Source organism: Macrobrachium nipponense, chromosome 15, assembly GCF_015104395.2.
Source record: "Macrobrachium nipponense isolate FS-2020 chromosome 15, ASM1510439v2, whole genome shotgun sequence".
Taxonomy (NCBI): Eukaryota; Metazoa; Arthropoda; class Malacostraca; order Decapoda; family Palaemonidae; genus Macrobrachium; species Macrobrachium nipponense.
The window spans coordinates 2,132,518-2,156,733 of record NC_087208.1 but is presented as its reverse complement, the minus strand read 5'-3'; the positions used below and the strand labels follow the sequence as shown (position 1 = coordinate 2,156,733).

The window sequence follows — 24,216 nt, the reverse complement described above, 5'->3', positions numbered from 1 at the left end:
CCTGCAATCCATGCGTTTACGTGTTGTAAAACAAAGTCCGCATGACTTGAATAAGACAATTCATACGACACCTTGGTATCCTTTTTCAATCCAAATACCATGTCAATCCCCAGAGGAAGCATACTGGCAGGTGTTTCTGTTTTCTCTGAAAGGTTATCGAATTGACGAATCAAATCAATCAACTTCACATACGAGGCAAGAAACTCTTGGTTTTCTCCTTCCTCCGGCTCTAAAATATTGTGCTCAGCCACAGGGGATGTTATCTCACTCCTATCCTCTGACAAACGGCCGGGAATTTCGTGGCCGTCTGCCCCTACGGCCACGGACTCTTTGATCTCTGATGACCGCTGCCGGCTCGATCCCGAATAGTCAGCAGGAGAACGAGAACGCCTCACTCTTTCTCTGCTCACGGATCTAGAGTGAGAACCTCGTCTAGACCTCCAAGATGAAGGCTCCCTTGAAACTGAGCTAAATTCCTCTTTATTAGGATTCCTATTATTTCCAACGACCGTCAGAGAATTCGGCCTTGATCTTTCATCCAGGCGGACAACGCCTTCCACCAACGTATCAGACGAGGTTGCCAACTCTCTATTCTTTGTTCTTTTAATAGGAGCCTTATCATCCTTTGTCCGTATTTTAAATGGCCTTACGGGCGAAACTGGAACCCGCGTTCTGTTCTTTACTGCACTTTTCGCCCCCAACGTTGATTTTGCCAGCGGCATCATAGTCTTGCTTACACTCTTTGTAATCTGTACTGGCAACTCCGCGTCGGCTGCTAGTCCATCGCACGTCGCCTCTCTCCCTCGTTCGAACTCTTGCAAATGGCTTTGTCCGCTAGCTTTGCACTTACCAGCCACTGACTTCTCGACTTTCTTGCTGACTGGGATACGACAGTCCTGGTCTGAAGATGAAGAAGAATTCACTCTTCTCCTCTTAGCCCGAGGATCAGTCACGAAATCCCGAATCCTCCAACGCTTGACTGGCGCACGCCGTGACGTCATCGAACTTAGCGATGACGCCGAGCTAGAGGACGAAGACGAAGAAGACGAAGAATCACGCCTTTTCTTTTTGTCTTTCTTAGCAATTTTCTTCTCTATATCCTGAAATTTCTTCATTACAGTGTGTACTGCGGAGTCAGAAAGCGTATTTGGATCCAGATGCAACGAGGTAGACCGAGAAGCAGTAGTCTGTGACATCATCACGTCTGCCATATCAGTGTGTGACGTATGTTGTGGCGTCACCAATCTTGTAGGGAGAGACTGTGCGGCTTCTGCTGGCATCCGCACGTTTGCCACAAAACTACCCCCAACGTTCTGCATTGCCGTAAACATAGAATTTGATGGCATAGCTGAGGCACTATTTCCCATAAATTGCAAGCCAGGGGGATAAGGAACATTCAGCGCTGCCGGACTCTGCTGGAATCATGACGCCATATAATGCGCAAGCAAACCCTCCAAGGTTGGTACGCCTGGTAGGCCTAGCACCGCCCACGTACCTTCCACCCTGTTCGAATTGGGAGCCGGCACCTGGAGCAAAGATGGCGATGCTCCCCACCTCCCCGCTGGGAACAAAGGAGCGTACCTATTATGCATAAAATTACCCAAAACCCCTCCTGAAGTTTCCGATAACGAATCACTAGGAGAAACCGAAGGGGTATAGGACAAATCAAAAGCAGGTGGCGAAACATATGGAGCAGTCTGGTTTATTGCCAATACAAAAGAAGCCGGCAAGGTTTGGTCATCCAAAGATGGCGTCACCTCCTTCCTTTTGTACTGGCCTTTCTCATAAAACTTTTTCCACTGCTCCACCGACCAACCCCGACAAACAGAACACGGATTAGTAATTGTACATACATTTTCCCTGCACCTACTACACGTTGGATGAGGATCCGTCGACACCGAAGTTAAGAATCTAGAACACGGAAAGCCACTGACTCCGGGCCATTTCCTTTGTCTCCTCTTCGAAACAGCAAAAGATCCTGATGGTGAAGCGAAAATTTCCATCTTACCACTTATACACTCTTACCGATCACACTCACACTGAGCACACTCAGAGAAAGAAAAAGTAATAAAGAAAAATGAAAATGAAATGGATAAAAATGGGCAAACCGAAAACCGGCTTTAAATCAGATAAGACAGTAAACACGTCCTATCTTAAAGGCGGTAGGAAAATAACTGGTGGGTCACAGGACGCCAAGGGCATTCTGGGTATACATGCCCCGTGACCTGGTATACATGCCAATAGTCCCTGGATCTCACAAGTTTAATTTTAATTCTACCAGTTTCCAGCTTGGCGCTAGTAAATCCTAATGTTAAGACCGAAGGTTTGTTCCGTATATGAATAATTAGATATTTTTATGTAGTTAGATACCAATTGGTTACCTGGCAATGGGACCTACAGCTTATTGTGGGATCCGAACCCCAATATATTGGGAAATTAATTTCCAATCACCAGAAATAAATTTCTCTGATTCCAAGTTGGCAGAGCTGGGAATCGAACTCAGAACTACCATATCAGTAGACGAGCGTGTAAACCACTCGTCCAACAAAGAACTAAGACAAGGTGAAAAAAATTATGGTATATTTTCATGAATTTATCTCATATCTGTAGTATAGGACGACTGTTATATAACAAAACCATCTGTGTACAGGCTAGCTTTTGCAACAACAGTTATCTTAAGAAATATTGGCGTTGTAAAGATGATGTTATTATAAATGCTGTTTTACCTACTGTATTCTTGAAGTTCAAAATAAATACAATGACAAAGCCAACTCTATATCATATTTTTCCTATACACGTCGCCTAAAAGGGAAACTATTGTTTTGTTTATAATTCACTGCCTATCACAAACAACCCCTCACAACAATACAATAATGTCTCACAACAATACGATTATGTAAGATAATTATTGTACGTAATTATCATTCATATGACTGAATTGTTCTAAAGTTACAAAAAGCCTGGTGTATTAATGGTCATTTACCTATACTTCATCAACAATTAGAAACTGTCTAAGTCAGTTAAAATTTCTTATTAACTTACCAAGTACACATATCAATCGTGGAACCACCAGCGAAAAGAAGAAAATATGAGGCGTTTTAAATTGAAAGTTAGTATAGAAGTAGCTAAGAATTTGAACTGTGCTGCTGCTAGAACATTTGATGCAACCAAGATGACATTTTCTCAACTGGGCTCGCATAGATAAAAGTTGATTTCACTGATATGGAATTATTCCACAAATAGGCTATTTATTATAAAGATATGACAATAATATATGTATAAGGTAAAAATGGTTTTATTACCTTTGTTATCAGTTTATTTCATAATGTAAATCTTTTCATGTGTGTCAATGGTTATCACACCGAGGCTTGCCTACTAATAAACATCACTAAGAATTCTAGGTGTGATTTTTAGAATGGTAGTTTGTATAAGACGACCCCCAATTTTTATGGGTGAACTTTAGGATTTAAAGGTTGACTTATACAAGGAAATATACTGTATTTTACTTGTGCTAAAATGTCCATGCAATCCAGTCAAATCAGGTCCTATTTTAAACAGATCCTGAACTAATCTGAGTAATACAACAGGAGACCCTAACTCACTACATTGTAGTATCATTCACTACTCAATTATGTGATATAGAAGAAACTAACTGAAGAAGCGCCAGGAGAAAGCACACTAAAACCTAATATCCATCCCATAAATAAAAAATATTAATACTACTAACACAAAGCTCAAGTAAAAGTTACTCCAAATACTAAGTAGCCTGACCAGTTTGCAAAGTACTAATCAGCTAGGTTAAAATATGACAGCCCCTGACTTATGTGAAATCTAATTCTACACTTTTCTTCTCAATTGCTATTTCTTGGCAAAATACTTTAAGGACTACAAAGATGATCTCTACATGCTGACCTTTTCATCATAAAGAAATGGAACAGAGCAGAGGATGTTGTCTGTGATATAAGAAGAGAATAATATATACCACACAGGACGTTACAACATAAGTAAAATAAAGTTTATATAATGTCCAAATACACAAATCTTGAGATTCATTGAGCCCCCTCAGGATTAGTGATCTTTATGGGCAACCTGAAAGTTCTGCGTTTCCATTGAAAACTTTAAAACACACCATTAAATAAATATCACACATATAACACGTTTTAAAGAAAACTTGACAAATGCAACTATTAAATTAAGTCTTTGGAAAGCACTCACTTTATCAACAGCTACAAGATATTTTAATTCTGTCACACTAAACTAGTCCCTCTACCTTTTCAAAATAATCAGGAAGAATATTCATTGTCTAATCTCAACAACAAAATAAAATAAATATACATTCTATAAGTTACTAGATAAGGACAAGAATAACCATAATAATAATAATAATAATTACATCCTCAAGAATATTTCTAAATTAAAACATGCTACCTACTTTACTGCAAAAGTACTTGACCAGAAATTCTCAAATAATCTGTTCAACATTTACGGATGCACTTTAACAAAATTTTCATATAAGGCTAGGGCATGCAGTTGAATTTGAAATAATTTAATTTTCAATGCCAAGTTTACCTGTGATTTAAAGACCTCCAACTGAATACTACAATAATTAACAACAAAACCAGTACATAAAGTACGAAGACATCTACCAACAAAGATCCCTGATGTAATCTCTCTCAAAAATAATGCATACCTTCCATGAACATAAATTGACAGGCTTACTGTGGGAACCAAAAGTCTACATAATAAATATTACCATACAGAAGCAGATGATAAAAATATCTTTTAACCATCTACAAGATATGCATGATTTATACCATTAGCAGAATTCCTCAAGATACTATAGGCATGCACTAATTTCCTTTGATATACAGCATCATTTTATTTGTTGTCCTGTTCAACATCATATCTCATTAATTTTTTAATCTGGAAAAAAAAAAACGATTCATATAGTAACTGTTTGTTTGCCCAATTGCTGGCCAACGAAATTTAAAAACATGACGAAAAAGTCATTGCTGTAAACTTACAATATCAACCTTAAGTCAGATTATTATTTCATATTATATTGAGGTCATTTAAATTAGTTTTCAGTTCAATTATAATTTTCTGTGCACATTACAAAAAACTGCATCCATCACACAAATGATAAGGGCATTTCACTAAAGCATGTGGGGACTCACAGTGTATAAACATTCTCTTTCAACTTATGCGTTGAAGCTGTGCTTCACTGTTGTGATGTCCTAAAATCAGGGCCTACATGAAACTCACCTGATAAATAAATCACCAAGACAACAATGTTGGGACTGAACCCAAGGCTAATTGGTTGTGGAATTCATGCATCATATAAGAATATGCAAACAACCATATGAAGAGTATGGTGTAATGAGGTAGATTATTGTCTATAACAATACACAGGACTTCACAAAAAAGCCCACTTTTCTAATCACAATAGACTAGAAACATGTATGTCCTTTGTCCCATTTCACACAGTCGATGTTCGTAAACCTTAATCCTCTTATCTTATATAAAATCTTGACAATACAAACACTAACTAGCAAGATATATCAAATGTTTTAGCTTATGAAATGAAGTTGAAAAACCTTCAGAACCTGACCTGTCAAAGTGAATCATGGAGCACTCACATCAAGGGTGCAGATAACTAAACAATTTATGCTTTTGTCAATAAATGACATACCATCAAGGTAGTTTGATGCCATCCTGAAACAGACAGTGGGCCTGCCAAGATATTTCCAGGTTGATGCCAAATATGCCAGTCCCACACTAAAGATGAACACCGTAAGGTCCGCATCATTGTTCAGGTAACTTTCTTCATTATCTAAATACTAAAAAAATAAATTCAAAATATGCAAACTTAAAAGATATTCAGCATTAATGTGTTAGAAAAATAAAAGCAGAAATGCAAAGTAACAAACTCAAGAATCTAAATAAAACTGAAGGTTATAAGGTGAGACCCAGATGTACTAAGAACCACAAATGACATAAAAGTCTTTTATACAACACTAGTAATGTACTGGATAATGTAAATGCCTGCTGGGGATTTAGTATTTTCATACGAAATATAGCTTAAATAAAACCTACCATTATTGCAAAAGGCAACAAGAAGCTAGTTACAAATTCACAAAAAAGGAGTAAAAAAAATGGCAACACTACTAATACTCCGTAGGGCTCAAGTTGCTAAAGCTCATATGACCTCTAGCTGTTATATGATGCTACTAGATAACTGGGTACATATGCTCATTTACTGGTGCAAATAAGCAGATGAAAGAACATGGTATCACATGGCACTCTTTACCCTGTAGCGAGTAATTGTCAGGATGCAAGAAGAATTATTTGGTATGAGAACGGAAACCACAATCTTTGCATAATGTATGTAGTGGTACTGAATATGCCCAACTTACTGTCATGTGAATTACATTTTTACTATATAAAATAAGAAATAAAACTACTAAAAATAAATATTTCAGGACTTACAAGACATGTTACATAATTACTGTATTGGTTAAAAATGCCCAAACAAGAAATGGATAAATAAACAATTTGTGAGAAAATCAAAAGAAATTGCTGAAGTCGGTACATTTTCCAAAAGAACTGACTGACAGTCTTCATAGTATTACTTTTGGAAGTCAGAGGACAGTCTTTAGAAGACTGGTTAATGAGACACAAGCATGAGTACCAATATGTGGAAATAGAAACATTCACCTTAACAGCAATCACACCACAAAGAGAGTAGAGCTGGAATACATTACACACACACATTTGGTCTTTTTCACATAAAGTTGCCTCAGTAATAAATTCTGAAACAAATCTGAATTCAATATTTTAAGCCAATTTAGTTTTTGAGATACATCCATTCTTACTGCAGACATGATGAACAAAGTTACATAACAGTTATTCAACAAAGCTCATGACAGGTGTTTACATGCGCCTCCTGCAAACTTGAAAAGATTATTTCTCTTTGGTTTTTTCCCATCAAGTTATCCAACTTCTTAAACTTTATCTGTATTCAATGATGGCTATAAGAATCAACTCTAGTCCTGAAAGTAACAGATAGGCATTTTCTGCTTGTAATAATGGAACTAAGCCCATAATTCAGGATACGGTGGAACCCGTATTCGCGTTCTTGAGATTTGCACTCACATATTTGCAGATTTCTCTGTGGACCATATCTACTCATTTTTCGTGGGAAATTCACAGTATTTTTCTATGAGAACTATCAATACGTATCCACAAATTACTGTATTTTTCTATCCATATAAATTTCATGATTAAATGCACTTTTTAGGCAGTTTTAAGCGTTTTTAATGGGGTTCTAAGTATTTGCGGATTCTAGCTTTTCACAGGGGGTCTCATAGCTAACCGCAGGGGGGTATGGTATGCATCCAACATGAATACGGGGGTCCACTGTATATTCCTACAATAAATTTGGAACATATAAAACAGCAAACCATTCTTAACAGCTAGAAACCATCTACAAAGAGCACTCAATAAAACCATCTTGTACCACAAGATCTCTAGAACCACACGAGGAAGTATTCACTTGGAACAGGGCTCTTTCTCACCAATTTCCATGTATTCCACATAATTACACCACTAAATCTGCAATAACAATTCTCAAACAACTTATTTCAACTTTTCATTAGACAAAAAAGCACATGGAAATACTAGTCTGTCTGCAATAAAAAGGATATGGGTTGAAAAGTATGAAGCCAATTAAAAGTACTGTCTTTGCTTCACAACAAACCCATCACCTTTAATTAGTTGACACTCATGATTCTTTTCTAATGCTACACACTTCATTCCCAATTCAAAACTCAATGGCCAGAACCACTGCATGAATGCCTTTCCTTCTAAATCTACAAGGTAGATATTAACTGAAAAGGTAAAAGGGGGGTAAAGGATATGTAAAGCAAGATTGGTAACTAAAGGTTTTGAAGAAAAAATGGATGAATGGGAAAAAGACGCTCCTACATGTAATGCTGAAATTTTCACATTTTGTTTGTCAATAATAGAATTGAAAGATTGGAACTATTATACATTAGATGTAAAAACTGCATATTTACAAAGTGATGAAATACAAAGAGAAGTATATTTAAAACCACCTAATGAAGATGGTTGGAGTGAATTATGGAAATTGAAGACGACTTTAAGTTTAAGGGCTCAAGGATACAGCAAAAGCATGGTATTGTAAGATGGTAAAAGTAGTGGAGGAGCTTGAAGGCGAGATAAGTAGACTAGAACCTAATACTGTACATTCTTTTGGAGAAAAGACAGTAATTGAATGCTATTTTATGTAAACATGTGGACAATATATAGGAGTAATAGTAGAGCATAAGAATAATAGATTTTGTTTTAATCAGTGGCATTATATAAATTCTATAAGAGAACCAGAAGCTAAAAGATTTACAGGTAATAGAGTATTGGGACAAAAGGAGTTAACAGAGTATAGATCAATGGTAGAACACTTGAACTGAGTATCACTACATACCATGCCAGAAATATCATGCAATGTTAGTGATTTAAGAAGGCATTTAAAAGAATGACTCAAGATATGAAAAAGCTTATTTAAATTGTGAGAAAAACTAAGAACATAATAGAAGTTATCATAAGTGAATTGGAAGAAAAATAGATTTATTGGGAAGCCTATGCAGATGCTTCATTTCAGAATATAGAAGATGGTCATACTCAACTGGGTATGTTATATCCTTGAAATATGGTAAGAGAAGTCCCATATGGTGGAAGTCCAGAAAATCATGGAGAATAGCAAAACTCACCACTGAAGCAGAAGCTCTGAGTGTGGGGGAGGCCATAGAAGGACTGATATATTTCAAACATTTGTGAGAAGAAATAGGAGGAGGGAGAAAATCAGAAGCATTGGTCAATACTGATAGTAAAAGCACTAATGACTGGAATAAAATAGAGTGCTGGTTAAGTAGTATGCGATAAAAAATAGATATTGCAGCAATAAGAGAAACAATAGAATCTGGGGAAATAAAGGAGGTGAGATGGGTAAAAGGAAAAGATCAAATAGCTGATGTATTAACTTAAGTAGGAGTTTCAGGGGGAAAATATTAGGAATTACGAAGAGGGTAGAGTTGGAGAAAATAAAGGAGATTAGAGGGGATTAGGTTAGGAATCAGTTGGAGGGGAGGGAAAAGGAGATAAGCATGATTATATATCAGTTTAGTCAGTTATTTTATCTTCATTTTCTGTATTGGGGAAATGTGGGCGTTGTTCAATGTATGGGAAATGTGTTTGATTTTAGAAAATGTCCTCATGTATTTAAATTAAGTTGTAATGTCATAGAAGACAAGATGGCGGTGGCATGGGGTGGAAATGTAAACAAAGCAGAGCAGGTAGAACAGGAGAGACAAATTTGGTGTTTGGTTTGGTAGGAGAGAGCTCTGTCTCTTATAGAAATTTATGGGTTGTCACTCTTGTTATGGTGTTGTTCCAAGTCTTAAGCTGGATTATAATGGAACCGAGGAATGTGAACAGGTGGGTAGATTGCATGTTTGTTGCTTATAGGAAAGATTAGACTTATGAAAATATTCAAAACCACCACAGTTTTTCACCTTTAATAATACTGAAATTAGTTCAAACAAATGGTAAAAATGGAACTACCTCTCTCAATCAGAGAGATACTTGTTCTCTGATATCACTGACTAGGTAGTTGAGTAGGGATGAATAGGGAACAACTTTATTTAGCACCACTATGAAGTTTGTAAGTAGCAGAATGTGAAACATACTGCTGAATTTCTCTCCTTTCTAGTTCATTATCTGGGTCTCATTGATAACATCATGAGAACTGCAAAATTCCAAAGTTCCAGTATGAAACTGAGAGGTTCAAACTGAGTAGGGGAAGCCTCGAATGCCCGGGCACATACGCTGACGAGCCTTCGAAGATACAGGGGAATCCCTAACTAAAACCACGCAAACACACACACTGAAAAATAAGGGCGAAACAAAGGACCGGCTTGGGGGGAGAAAGCAAAAGCCTACGTATCTCCAAGGCGGTCAGGAGAAGACTGACCAGTCACACCATAAATGCGTGGCTTCCAACCTCACAATGCATCGGATGATCAGGGTTGCCAGAAGTTAGAGATTCCCTGCTTTATAATCGTAGATTGATCCGATTGGTTACCAGTTTGCAAGGGAAATAATCCTATTGCTAATACCGAGGGTTTGTTCTGCGTATAACTGAGAGGATCACAGACCTCCTTCACAAAGTGAAAGCTTGTGACAAAATGGTCTTAAAAGTCAGGTTATTTTTTATTAAGTTTCCTCGACTATCACAGTTCCTAAAGAAAGTGAGGTACTACTTGCATGAAGTCACCATAGTCAGAGGTACTATCATCTGGATGCTTTGAAGATCTAGGGGATTTAAGTTGTCAGGCCATTCTAATTTTATCAAGAGTACCTCTGAATCATTCACCTGCACCCCTTAAAATATGGATGTAAAACTCGTCATTACTCAAGTGCCAGAATAAGTTTATGAATACAGGAAGATGGGAAGAATGGAAAACTTTCCACAGTATAAGTAAAGGAAAATGGAAAGGTGAAAAACTTCAAGTTACTATGTATTTCCACTTCAATACCTGTTTAGCCTCATGCATAGGTTTAATGCCTCGAGGATCTAATCAGATATATATAAAGAAATGAGGGTCTTGCAGTACATTGCTTTCAGCCACAATGAAATTACCTCGTTAGATCTACCAAACAAACATTGAGGAATAAGAGACTATTACATCATCAAAGGACAGAGGAATTTCCTGGTATAACCACATCACTTACTACCTAGTAAACCACTAACACAGCCAATGGATTGGATTTTAAACTTGATCTGTCACATAAAGACCAGCAATAGAGACCTAAGTAAAGCAATGCTTTGTATTCATGCATACAATTATACTGTTTTTAGGGTTTCTTGCTGATACAGTATGTAACATTTAATGGGTGTCTTCATTAACAGATTTACAGCATGAGGGTCTAAACAATCCCAGTCCTTTAAAGAGAAAAAATTACGAACAGCTAAATTCACGTTTGACCATTGTAACTTTATTAATTTGTTGAACTTCAGGGTACGAAGAATATATATTTAAATAAATAATCATATTATTGAATTTCGTAGGCTGTCAATATCTGATTTCTATTTTATTCAAGGTGCGTCCTCGACTTACACCACCTTTTCAGCACTCTTAACAGCATTTTACTTGATGTTGCATCAAGTTACGGTGCCATAAGTGCCGTTGATGGTGTTAATGGCAAGAATGGGAATAAAGTTAACAGCACTTATGGCACTGTAACTTGATGCAACATCAAGTTATGGAGCCGTGAGTGTTAAAGCACTGTTAACGGCATAAAACTGACTTACAGGGGAAGTCAACTTACAGCAGGGAGCTGGAATGGATCCCCTGCTGTAAGTCGAGGACGCACTGTATCTGGCATAATCTAAATAACATCCCCAGCTCATCTTTACCATTATACCAATCTAAAAGAGTTAGAATATACTACTACTTTTACAACAAAACTACATCCACACAGCCTTCGTATTTTTCCATAATGGAAGGAGCAAACTAACTATAAAGAATTCAAACCTCTTGATATGTTGACGCTAATTCCTTAAAGATTAAGCATACTGACATATGGATAAACCCCAAAAAATCTAAAAACAAGCAAGGTAACTTACTGTTTGAAAAACCGGCAAGAGAAGCTGAACACATTAAACATACAAAATGTCAACAAAGGCATCAACATCAGTAGTGTTATCCTTCACTGGCCAGTTAACTAGAAACTTATGGGTTTGAAGCTTTATGGTGCAAGCTAACATGCCAGAATGGGTGCATTATAGCATTCAACAACGATCAATGTTGTTCCAGGTCACAAACAGAATTAGGAACAAAATAATCTATAAGGATAAACTAGTCTTACACATCGTGCAAAAGGAATACGTATGAACAAATGCAAAACGAATCCTACTATTATAACAAATACTTAAACCTCATTAACAAATACTGTAAAAGCACAAATAAAAATACAGTACAAGATACACCACAGACTACATCAATTTGCTAAGCCAAAGATTACCTAAGAAACTCTGATTTAATTCCAAAGTTACAATAGGTCGACCCAGCATGTTCCGCCATGTAGATTGCAAGAAGTTCAGTTCAGTTTTGAAAATGTCTAACAGAAGATCGAGGTCAGAGGCTATGAAGAACCGCTGCCGATCTACGAACTGAAAGAGTTTGAGTAAGCAACATGCTTGGCTGAGTCTGTACAGTACATGGCAATATCACACTGATGACATTCTAGTTTTCTATAGTTATCAGTTATAATGGTTCCTAAATAATGTAGCACACGGAAATCTAAAAAAATTTTTGAGTTTACTTTACATAACTTGGAATATACCTGATTTCTACACCTTCCATTTTATAGAAGTACTAGATACATAAGCACTTAAACTCATCATTCATTTAAATATAAGATACAACTAGTCTCTCAATGAGAGTACTATTACAATGGATAAGTTTTACTCAGCAGAAGAAAAAATGCATAATAATGCATAATTGTGCCCTACTTAACATGCATAACTTCCTCATGCAGTAACTAAAAGAGGAAGCTGTTGCTAATCACCTGAAATATATTTCTCATGTAAAAGAGGTTTTTTTCTAAAAATTATTTAAATACTATATACTCATAAACTGGCTCAAAATTGGAGAAACTTGGTGTTTGGATGTTCAAAGCTAGCCTATATGATTTCAAAGTGTTGTTTTCCAAGGCATTATCATCATTATCATACAAAAATATCTGACAAGTACAACCACTACTCATAGTTTATGAATTTAATAAAAATACATAAAATGCACAGATTAAAAGACATCAATAACATATTTCATCTCTTACAATGAAATGCTGGTTCATATAATTCTATATTTTACTGACATTGTTGCCTGAATAATTGTAAATATTTAAGTTTGTCTTTTACTACTATAGACCACAAAAGAAAAACAGAATGGCAAAGGGTATTATCCAGCATGTGTGACTCATATGCACAAACTACTGAAAGAAATTTAGCTTAATCATGGGAATACACTGGCACCTCAACTTAATAGACCTCAATTTATTAGAAATTCTACACCAAAGTTCAGAGTTCAGAAACATGACAATCACATTTCAATCTGGTAAGAGCACTAAAGAAAAAATGCTGAAATGGCACACCAATTACTGGAAATCTAACTATATAAGGTGCCTTCTTTGTTTCTCCCACTCACTTGAACATCTGATATATGCTTGTTTGCCTTGAATGCCAACACTTTACAACAAACTGTGAGCTTGTATGCCTAGTGACCTGGCAGCATCCATCTTCTGCAGCTGTTTTTAAAGATATAATATTCTTGGGATGTGTTTTTACTGAAATAAATTTTCTCCTGTATGAATGAATCGGTATTCACACAACTGCGAAGTTTTTTTTAAACAATTACCTTGCTCATTCAATAGGAAGATTAATTCTATTATGTATTCATATGCCTTATAAAAAGAGTTAATTTTCATATGTATGTCAAGGCATCCATATAAATATTTTATTTCTTTTCTTAAACAAGGTTCTTAGTTAAGGGGGCTGGCCGGAACCCTTATATATGGGGGGTATAGGGCGAAAAATGCAGTAATGAAAAAATTTATGGAGCTTCATATGACAACTGAGAATACGTATACGAAATATTTCATCAAAATTCCTCTTACTTTCGTAGTTACAGGGTAATTAGTAAACATAACTCGATAAGCCTAAAACATTCATCCGTACAAGAAAATGCAATATTTCATCTGTTATCATAAATTTTTATAATTATTGTCAAAGAAATTGTGAGAAATGGCATTTGTAGAGATTCTGTGAGTGGCAGAAGGGAGTATCAAGTTCAACCATGATTCAGTGCGAGCACAGACATCAAGTAGTCCACACGTTCGAGTTTCACCTCTGACATTCGCTTGCTTTTACATATGTTTATCTATGTTTCTTCAAGAATTTCATCATGCCAATGAGGAAAAGACAAGGAAAGCATCTCGCTAACATAAAGACGAAGAAAATTTGCTCTAATATGATTACAGAACATCATAATATGCGCAATATTAGCGTAGTTAGTGAAGAGAGAGAGGGAGGGTTGCGTAGTAAGTATCCCCCGTCTTGCCTGAAGCACACGTCACACTGTCCCCCAGGCTACGATCTTTGAGCAAAGGGATCTTAATTTATGATAAATAACATAGTTTTGGTTTATTAATACCCAAAAAGGAATATAAAATTCATAATAATCATGATTTATTAACATTGTCTTTGTAAAAAGAGAGAACAACTTCGAATTTCACCTCTTGACATTCTCTTGCATTTACGTTTGTTTATCTTTGTTTCGGCAAGAATTTCATCATGCCAAAACGGAAAATACTAGGAAAACATCTTGCTAACATACATAAGAAGAAAATTTGCTGTAATAAGCCAAGTTAGTGAAGGAGAGAGAGAGTTGCATAGGAAGGAGTGCCCCGACTTGCCTGACGCAGTGCCCCAAGCTACCATATATGAGCAAAGGGATCATATTTATGATTAAATTATGATAAATAAAATAGTTTTGGTTTATTAATACACAAAAAAGAAATATACATTCATAATAATCATTATTTATTAACATTGTCGTTATAAAAATACGAAGGAAAACTTTGAACACCCGTATCTCAAAACTATAGTTATTGACCTTCAAAATCTATCTTCTCACTTAGATTGAAAGCTATAACATTGGAATTTGGTATATAACTCAGAAAGACATTATAGAACAATAAAATCAAGCCCTTTTTTCCAATTTTTGTTTAGTCTTTTTTTATAATTTTTTTTCCCCTGATTTATAGGGTTTATTTTTTTTACCATAATGAAAAATTCATATCTAGCAAAAAAATGACTTTTAGAAAAAAAAACTCCTCATTCGACTGGAGGTCTACATCAGGTCTATGTATGGTAGTAATCCCAGGTCTTAATATTAAATATCAAGGGAGGAGATAGAATTTGAAAAATGGTTATTTTCGGGATAAATCGCCCTGGCATCACAAAACCGAAGGTCAGAGGCGAAAATCATATGCGATTTGGAGATGTCCCAAGTCACCTTATTAAGTGGTATGAATATCAAAGTCCTGTCCTTAAAGAATGGCATTAGCCGGCCGGCCCCCTTAAAGATGAATACCACATACATACAATGCTATGAATTATATCTAAAATAAATTCAGATAAAGAGAAAAAATGTATTTATAACCATAAACAATGCACATACAAAAGGAATCTAAAAGTAAAGAAGTAAAAATTATTGACTATTTTGATCCTACAATTCCAGGCTGGCTTAGCCTTGGCTATGTACCATGTTTTTTAATGTTAGGTGGAGAGTTTATATGTTAAAATATTAGTTGATGTTGTATGAAAATACACACTAATAAAAAATATTAGTTTATGCTGTATGAAAATACACACTAATAAAAATATAGTTACAATAATACTATACATATGAAAACCTGTCATTAAATAAATTTTCTAATATAATCCCACAGATATTTTGGACAGTGGTACTGAGCCTAGCACCTCCACACTCACTAATGCCCAACATACTTTTATGTAGTATATGTAAAGGATAACTTCAAACAGGATGCCCTGAGCACATAATTCATTGCTGAGATTTAATCAGCTTATGAAATTGAGTTATACTGGTAAGTCTGATGGTGACCTGGGCTTGGTGAGACAGGTGGGCGCAAGTGAACAAATTATTTGTGACTGAGGGTGCTCAGCTCAGTGACTGGTTGCCAAACTTGCTGGTTAACCTGGGTTTGGCAGCGAAACTCCAAGTTATAAACGTACAATATTTTGATCATAGATTTTTTTTATAGCTTCCCTAAATGAGGAATGCCATGAAATTAAATATCAATTACATTAGGACTGACTGACTGATTTATAGATTTTAGGCATAATGCCAAGAACTGGGGCAACTAAGGCCATTCAATGCTGAAACAGAAACTGACAGTGAAAACATTTGAAAGGTGTAACAGGAGGAGGCCTCACAGTTGCGCTACGGGAATACAAAATGTGTAAGATAATTTTATAAGGTTACACTGTTAGAATGAAGTAAACTGAAATGTAATGCACTTCACCGACCTAGCCACTTTCTTCAACATAAACTCTTAGAACTCTTTCACTTGAGGACACTGGTGTCTGCCACTGGTGGTGAAGACTAGTTGCCTCCCACAGTTTCCAATGGAGCCTTTCATACGTAGCCACTTCAGTGTCTCAACCACATAACTTCTGGGCGACTAACATTTCTGTATCTCGCTCCCACAACCAGTGGCGGAAACTGGCAGTTGCCGGCACTCTTTGTAAAGCATTGTTTTAAATGAAAACTTTCATAAGTAGCCACTGGTATGCGCCACTGGAGCTCATTGGCCAGCCTCTCGGATAAAAACTTGAACCTCTCAAACTCAAGCTTCTCATTTGGTGTAACGCATTCTCTCATGTTTGTGATGTTTCTCCTGATGTAGCTAAGAAGTTTTTCAAATGAAGGCTTGCTCAAGTGAAAATACGTAGTTGAAAAAGGACAAATTTTTAATCAATTTGTATTTTTTTATTTTTCATAACTAACAAACCCTCGGTCTTGACATTAGGATAAATAACTTAGCGGCAGCTGGAAACCCGTAAAGTTAAAAAATTGTGTACCCAAGGGACTATTGGGATCTGTGCTTGGTAACGAGTCATGTGGAGCCACCACATACCCCTCTAACTCGTGACCCTGTTAGTAATTTTCTTACTGCCTTTAAGAGAGGACGTGCTTTGCTTCCGTCCTTTTAAAGCCGTTTAGTTTGCCCCGTTTGTTTTGAATCTGCTTCGTGTGAATTTCCGGGCAACATTACGAACATGGAGCCCTCTCATGCTTCGAGAAGATTTCCTGGATATCACAGGAAGCAGATAAATGCCTGAATATCTTCAAATTTTTTAATGTCGGAGTACACAGAGCTGCATCCAACGTGTAGTAGGTCATAGGTGCAGAAACTGTTCAGATCCAGTTACTTGGTCACCTGTACTATTTGATATTTCACATATACCATATGGCTCACCTATGGATTCATAGCTTGGATGTGTCAGGAGGTGCTTTGGGAGGTAATTTTGACTAATTGTGCTTCTTTCCCTGCAGGGAGGGGTTGTGCATCACCATCTTGTTTTCGTTCCAGATACAGAGGCAAAGTTGATGGGGGTGTGCGATCGACGTTAGGTCTATCAAGAGTACCAACCCTAGAAGGGCAGTTGGTTTGCTATATGACTTCTCGCTTCCCTCCAGGGTCCCTCGCTATGGGTGTCCCTTCTAACTTGATCTGCATTGAATGGCGGTCGAATACTTCAACATTTGTAGAGAGGCAGAAAGTACAACACCTCAGCCTTTTGAGTTAAGGTTGCTATGCCTACAAGACTAACAGCAGCAGCTTCATCAGTACACAAATCATTGAAAAGTGCTCTGCCAATTCTTGATAATATGGGATGTACAGTGATGCTCAAATCTCATGCGACATGACTCCATAGGATTTCGTTCAAAATTCACTAACTGGCAACCTAGCATGCTCCATATTTATCCTTTATTTCAGTGCGAAAGCGCGAGTATCGCATACGCTAAGGCCATAATATGTTTCATAAGTGTGAAATCTGTCATATATTTGAAAATTGTAAGAAAATGTCACGTGTAGCCAAATTTCAGAAAAACCCTTACGAAACATTTTCAAAACTTTTCGTTCACTCATTGCTGAAGCATTTGACCACAAAACGAAGTCGCCCATCAAACCTCAGTTCAAATGTTAATAAATAAAATATTTTAACATTAATAAGTAAAAAAAACTGTCTGCACTGTGTATGAGCATGTATGTGCATGTATCTGATTAGTATACAGTTAAGTCTTTTCAACCTGTTTTTAAGAATTTCTTTATTCTGTCTCTTTCTCTTTGTTCTGAAATTCCTTTTCATGAACAAATAGTCCTTTTTATTTTGACTAATACAACTCTTAGTTATGTGTCTAAGTTTTAGAATGGCGCATTTTCAATTCTAGACAGTAAAGGTAAAATTACATCAATAAAATTATCTACCATTAACTACAAATGAGAGAGAGAGAGAGAGAGAGAGAGAGAGAGAGAGAGAGAGAGAGAGAGAGAGAGAGAGAGAGAGAGAGAGAGAGAGAGAGAATTATGTAAAAATCATTTACCTTCTAATTAGCAACACTCCCCAAGGTTCAAATTACTTGACATATTTGACAGCTCTGGTTTCGAGCTTCTGTTCGAGTTAAAAACACAAGATGAAGAAAAAGGATATTTCAAATGCATTTTGTAATTACAGTTATATTACTATTATTATCATCATTATTATCAATCTTATTAATATTTGAAAATATTAATAAACATACATGTACCACAAAACTTATCTCATCTCAGTAAGAGAGAGAGAGAGAGAGAGAGAGAGAGAGAGAGAGAGAGTTGCCCTTACTTAAAAGAGTGAAATAGAAAGGTTATTTTATTTCTCTAAAATACTATCACATGAATTTTGTAACCACAGTTATAATCATTATGTATTATTATTTAATCTTATTAATATTTGAAAATGTGTATTAATAAACGTAAATACATGTACCATAAAAATTCTCTCCTTTCAGAGAGAGAGAGAGAGAGAGAGAGAGAGCAGGACCAAGAGAGGAGAGAGAGAGAAAAGTTAAAATTATATTGCTTATTATTTAATGTTATTTAATTTACACATAAAAGCCTGAAACCCTATAAATTACACCAAAAATTAAACATACACTTTTGTAGGGTTTATCAAGAATTCAACAATGCTGCGTTTTCGCATCTTCTCAGTGAAAAACTCATGTATAACTAATTAGGTTCCAATGAAAAGTTTGCGCTATAGTGAATTCGCGCAACTCGAATCGCAAAAGACTGAAGTATTACTGTATTCCCAAGTCTTGGTTCCTCATTACTTCAGGATATTTTATTACTTATTGGGGGCCCGATCCCAAAACCCTCTCGCAAGTTGAGGTGCCCATGTACACTATAAACCTAAATGCCAATAAAAAAATTTCTTTCTTGGCATTTTGCTTTACTGTTTTACAAAAATAATAAAATATTCTACTATTTATACTTGCATATTTGTTGCCACAAAATAACTGTCTCATCCTGTTTTTAATACAGATTTTGCTACATGTTCATTCATTGGAACATTATAACAACTTGGCTATCCATGCTAGTTCTGAAGGCTTTTCTTGATTAGTACACAGTTTATATTTCCTTAACAATTATTAACAAAAACAGGAAGCTAATCATTAACAAAAACAGAATGACATTGTTAAACAACTTTCCATGAGAGACAGAATATCACTCATATATAACCCAAATTTGTGGTCTTAAAATGTCACCAACTTTGCAGCCTTTTACTTAATAGAGTGAAAAGTAGTGAACGTGCGCCACCTGCAGTCTCAATTCCACAAGAGATAACTGGCTCACTTTTCTTCAGTCTAAAGCTCTACTTACAGCTATGCTGAATTCTCATCATAATTTTCCAATTACTACAGGGTTGCCTAAAACTTAATTATTCATATTATTTCATCCTTTTCAATTCAATTGCCCTTCAAATGATATTAATTGCATTCTATGCCTTACCAGGTAGAAAATTATTTTCTGGATTCAGTCTTAGTGGACAACTCCTAATTTTCAATAACCCAGAGTATTCCCTTCAAACAATGCTTTATTTTGTTTGTTTGTTTGTATGGTGTTTTTATGTTGCATGGAACCAGCGGTTATTCCGCAACAGGACCAACTGCTTTACGTGATTTCTGTACCACATCGAGAGTTAACTTCTATCACCAGAAATACACATCTCTGACCCCTCAATGGAATGCCCAAGAATTGAACTTGTGGCCACCGAGGTGGCAGGTCAAGACCATACTGATCACGCCACTGAGGCACTTTATTCCAATATTTGAAGACAGTTGGTGCTATCTTAAGACATTCCTCAGAAGTATTTGATATATAGGAATTTTCTATTGGTGAATCTGGTCTGTCATTGACATAGTTGAGTAACAAGGTGTTGGGTAGTTAACAGTTACAGTTACCTTGTGTTCACATAAACTAACTTTTTAAATTATATTTTCATATAATAAAATAAAGTTTTATATACCAAGTAATTACAATGCGATTAGTCCCTACTAATTGCAACTGCTTAAGTTTTAAAAAAATTGCTGTAGCATTCTTTTATTTGTGTAGGTAACTAGACCCATCCACTTTTGGGAAGGAATAAGTACAACCCAACTGAAGAGCTCAATTCGTTCATGCTCTAGTCCATGAGAGGAGAGGTGGGAGGGCTTCAATCATGTAATTACTTAGTAGATATGTATAAAATTTTATCTTATGATAAAAATATAATTTCTATTTAAGTAACTTACCAAGTAATTACATTGCTGACTCGCACATTGACAGGGGGTGAGAAACATGGACTAAAACTATCAGAAAATACTGGTAATGGAGAAGCATTTTTCAATAGAAAGCTAGCCAGCATTAGTGAAATACTTGTTGTGTCCTTACCTGGTGAGCAAAATACAGCAGGAGGATACTGCCTCTAGTTGTCACTCATCTTGACCTGTAGTTCCACAGCAGTAAAGCTGAGAGCCACCTCTACTTTAGTGGGGGCTTTGCAACCGAGGAGTACTCCGTCGGTTACCAAAGCACCAAACAAAGAAATGCCCTTGGACTGGATGCACAATAAAAACCTAACCAGAGATACAGAGATATATGTTACCTACATTGCCCACAAAAACCAACACCCAACCAAATGGAGAGAAAATGATTGGTGGATCCCATGGGTACACTGTAGACCCAAGGCTTCCCATAACTATATAACTTAAACCAAGGTGAGGAGATAGAGACTTAAAAGATATACTCCTATCCTTCCTCACCCAATACCAGTTATGGAAAAAAGTCCTAAAGGACTAGTTTTCATATATTGTTTCCACATCTCTACATAACGTGACACAAACACAGACCTATATTCCCTATAAGTAGATTGAAGAATCAAGGGAAGCAACAAATTGCATTCATATCCTAAGGAGGTAGCCACTGCTCTAACCTCATGAGGATTGACCTTAAACAAGGGTAGAAGATCGTTCTGAATACCCTTGTGCACCTAAGAAGTAACTTCTCTCAAGAAAAATCTAAGTGCATTCTAGGATAATGGGCCTGAGGGGGTTCTTCACCAAACACCAGATGTTGTGAGAATCTCTGATCTTCTTAGTCCTCTCCAGGTAACACTTCAAAGCTCTTACTGGACAGAGAATTCTTTCTTGACCCAATAGTCCGAGAATACTAGTCAAATTCTTGATAGCGAAAGAATGGGGCCAGGGATTAGAAGGGGTTTCAATCTTAGCTAAGAAACCTAGTGTGAACATAAAGATAGCATCGCCTTGTGTGAAGCCAACTTGTCTGTCTAGGGTTTGTATCTCGCTAACATTCTTGGCAGTAGCCAAAGCGATCAAAAAGCGTCTTCTTTGTCAAATCCCTCAAAGAAGAATGAATGGGGTCAAAAGGGTAACCTGACAGCCATCAAAGGACTACATCTAGGTTCCATGACACTACAGTAGTCTTGGCTTGTTTCAAAGTATTGAATGACTTAAGTTGCAAATATCCTGACTCTCCACTAAATTGAGGCCTCTATGCCTAAACACAGTTCAACATATTTCTATGTATAGCCTTTAATGGTTGACATTGCTGGGCCTTTAGAAGACCTAACAAAGAGTAAAAAAAAGTCTACTATCTGCATCGGAGAGGTCTTACAAGAGGAGATATTGCGTTCTCGGCACCAGGAGTGGAAGACTGACCTTTAGAAGAGGACTGCCGTCTGCAATTAGTGATAGCTTTTGCGGCCTCTCTTGAAAATCCTCTGGCTCTGACAAGCATCCTGACAGTCTGAAGCCTGCCAGAGCAAGAGTAGACAAACTTTGATGAAACCCATGGAAGTGCAGCTGCCTGAGAGACTTTGTTGCTGTGGAAGAAGTCTGGGGAGGTCTACTAGAAGTCTGAGAAGATCTGGAATCCACTCCTTCTGTGGCCAGAACGGAGCTATGAGAGTTGTGGGGATATTGTCACGAGATTGAAACTTGTTGATGACATCCCTCACTATGCTGAATGGAGGGAAGGCATAACATCCAGGTTGGACCAGTCCTGGATCATTGCATCTGTTGCCCATGCCAGAGGGTCTGGACCAGGTGAGCAGGATAAGGGAAGACTGTGATTCTTTGACGTCACAAACAAGTCTATCGATAGCTTTCCCCACTGTTTCCACAGGTCAGTGCACAACTGTGGATTCAGAGTCCATTCCATTGGTAGGACCTGTTTGCAACGGCTCAGCTTGTCCGCTATTATATTCAGTTTGCCTTAAATGAAGCGGGTGATGACCAGGGTAAAGTTGGATTGTGCCCAAAGCAGAAGGTCCTTGGCAGTCTCGCCAAGAGAGTGTAGACTAGGGCTGCCCCGTTGTACGTTACCAACGCAAAACGTTGCAGGGTCAGGCAACAGAGAACAAGGAAAGGTCTGGGCTCAAGGAAGCAGAGCTTTCCTGACTGAAAATCTCCCATCTACAAGCCACCACCGAAGATCCTCCTCTATCATGGCACTGATTGGGAAGACGAAAGAGTCCAGGAGTCTTCCTAAAAGAAGAAAACTTCTCTATGGATGAGATCATACACAGGAGGCTCATCCATTAATTTGCAGAGCATGACTGGAGAGTGAGGAATTTCAAACCCTTTGGAGGCAAGAAAGTATCCTTTCATGGGATGGAAAAGCCCTGAAAATCCAAAGAGACAATCTTCATCCCTAAATAGAGAATCAGCTGACTCAGCACTAACTGCGATTTCGGGAACTTGATCAGAAGGCCCAGATCCTGGGCAAGCTGAAGTCTTCTGAAGGTCCAAAGTGCAACAAGACTTTGAGGAGAAACATATGAGGTAGTCGTCGAGATAGTGGGAAATATTTAGGCCCATCAAAATGGAGCCACTTCGCTAAAGGATTGAGAACCTGGGTGAAGACTTGTGGGGCTGTGCAGAGGCCAAAGCATAGAGTTCAAAATTGGAAGACCCTGTCATGGAAAACAAACGTCAGACACTTCCTTGAAGACAGATGTACAGTCATGTGAAAGTATGTGTCCTGCATATCTATCAGCACCATCCAGTCTCCTTGATTGGAGGGCAGGACTGTCTGATTTGTTGCCATCCTGAATTTTGATACTTGCACATAGCGATTCAGGGTACCGACATCCAGGACAAGTCTCCAACTCCTAATGACTTGGGGACAACGAACATTTGGTTGTAAAATCCTTCCAAAGAAGTGTCTTGTACTAGTTCTGTGGCCTCCTTCTGGATCATCGAGTCCACCTCTGCTTAGAGGGCCAAAATCCTCTCTGAGCCTATGCAGTAGGCTGTCAACTGCATGGGAGTTGACACAATGGGAGGTTTTTGCACAAAGGGTATTGAATGTCCTTCTCTGAGGACTTCTAAGATCCATGGCTCCACTTTCCTTGCTTCCCATATCTCCCAAAAGAGGATGGAGGACCGTCTCTTCACTTGCTAGAGGAGGGACTAGTGGAGGTCTTCTTGGAAGAGAGGCTTGAACAGAGATTACTTACGAGTTCGAGATTAGCCCCTGGATCTACCACGTACCTTGAAAGGGCTGTTGTTGCAGAGAGGACACCTTCCTGGCAAAAGGAATCGTCGGGGGTATGGCCCGACTCCCTAGGGTGTCTGGCAGACTAGGATAGTAAGTCTTCGCAGCCTTTTTCTGTAACTTGAGGCTACATTCTCGACCATAGTACTGGGAAGAAGACTACTATGATCCAGCGGTATAAACAGAAGAGAAAATCTTTGAGAGGGAATCACTCATTTGGTGCTGAAAGTGCACCAAAGGTCTCTTTTCTTAATTATACAAAATGAAAACAGAGCAGCCAGTTCTTGTGCACCATCCCTAATTACCTTGTCTGCGCAAGACAGAACTCCCATTCTACTGTGTAATTGTTTTGAAGGGATGTGCATTCTTCCATTTTCTTCGTCAGGGTTCCAATCGTCCAGTCAAAAGAACTGAAGATCTCGAACATCTTCAGAATATCTTCCACAAAAT

The 24,216-nt window shown here is 37.4% G+C and overlaps 1 protein-coding gene across 8 annotated transcripts in view; it reads right to left on the bottom strand.

Moving 5' to 3' along the window:
- LOC135226965 (probable phosphorylase b kinase regulatory subunit alpha) overlaps positions 1-24,216 on the bottom strand; it is a 349,374-nt gene that overhangs the window by 229,913 nt on the left and 95,245 nt on the right. For 7 of the 8 annotated variants that reach the window (XM_064266662.1, XM_064266664.1, XM_064266666.1 and 4 more), the window contains exon 11: positions 12,103-12,250. In XM_064266662.1, coding sequence (XP_064122732.1) covers positions 12,103-12,250 — 148 coding nt within the window. Of the gene's footprint in view, positions 1-5,692; positions 5,841-12,102; positions 12,251-24,216 lie in introns of all 8 variants that reach the window. The other variant, XM_064266663.1, reaches the window with a different exon arrangement.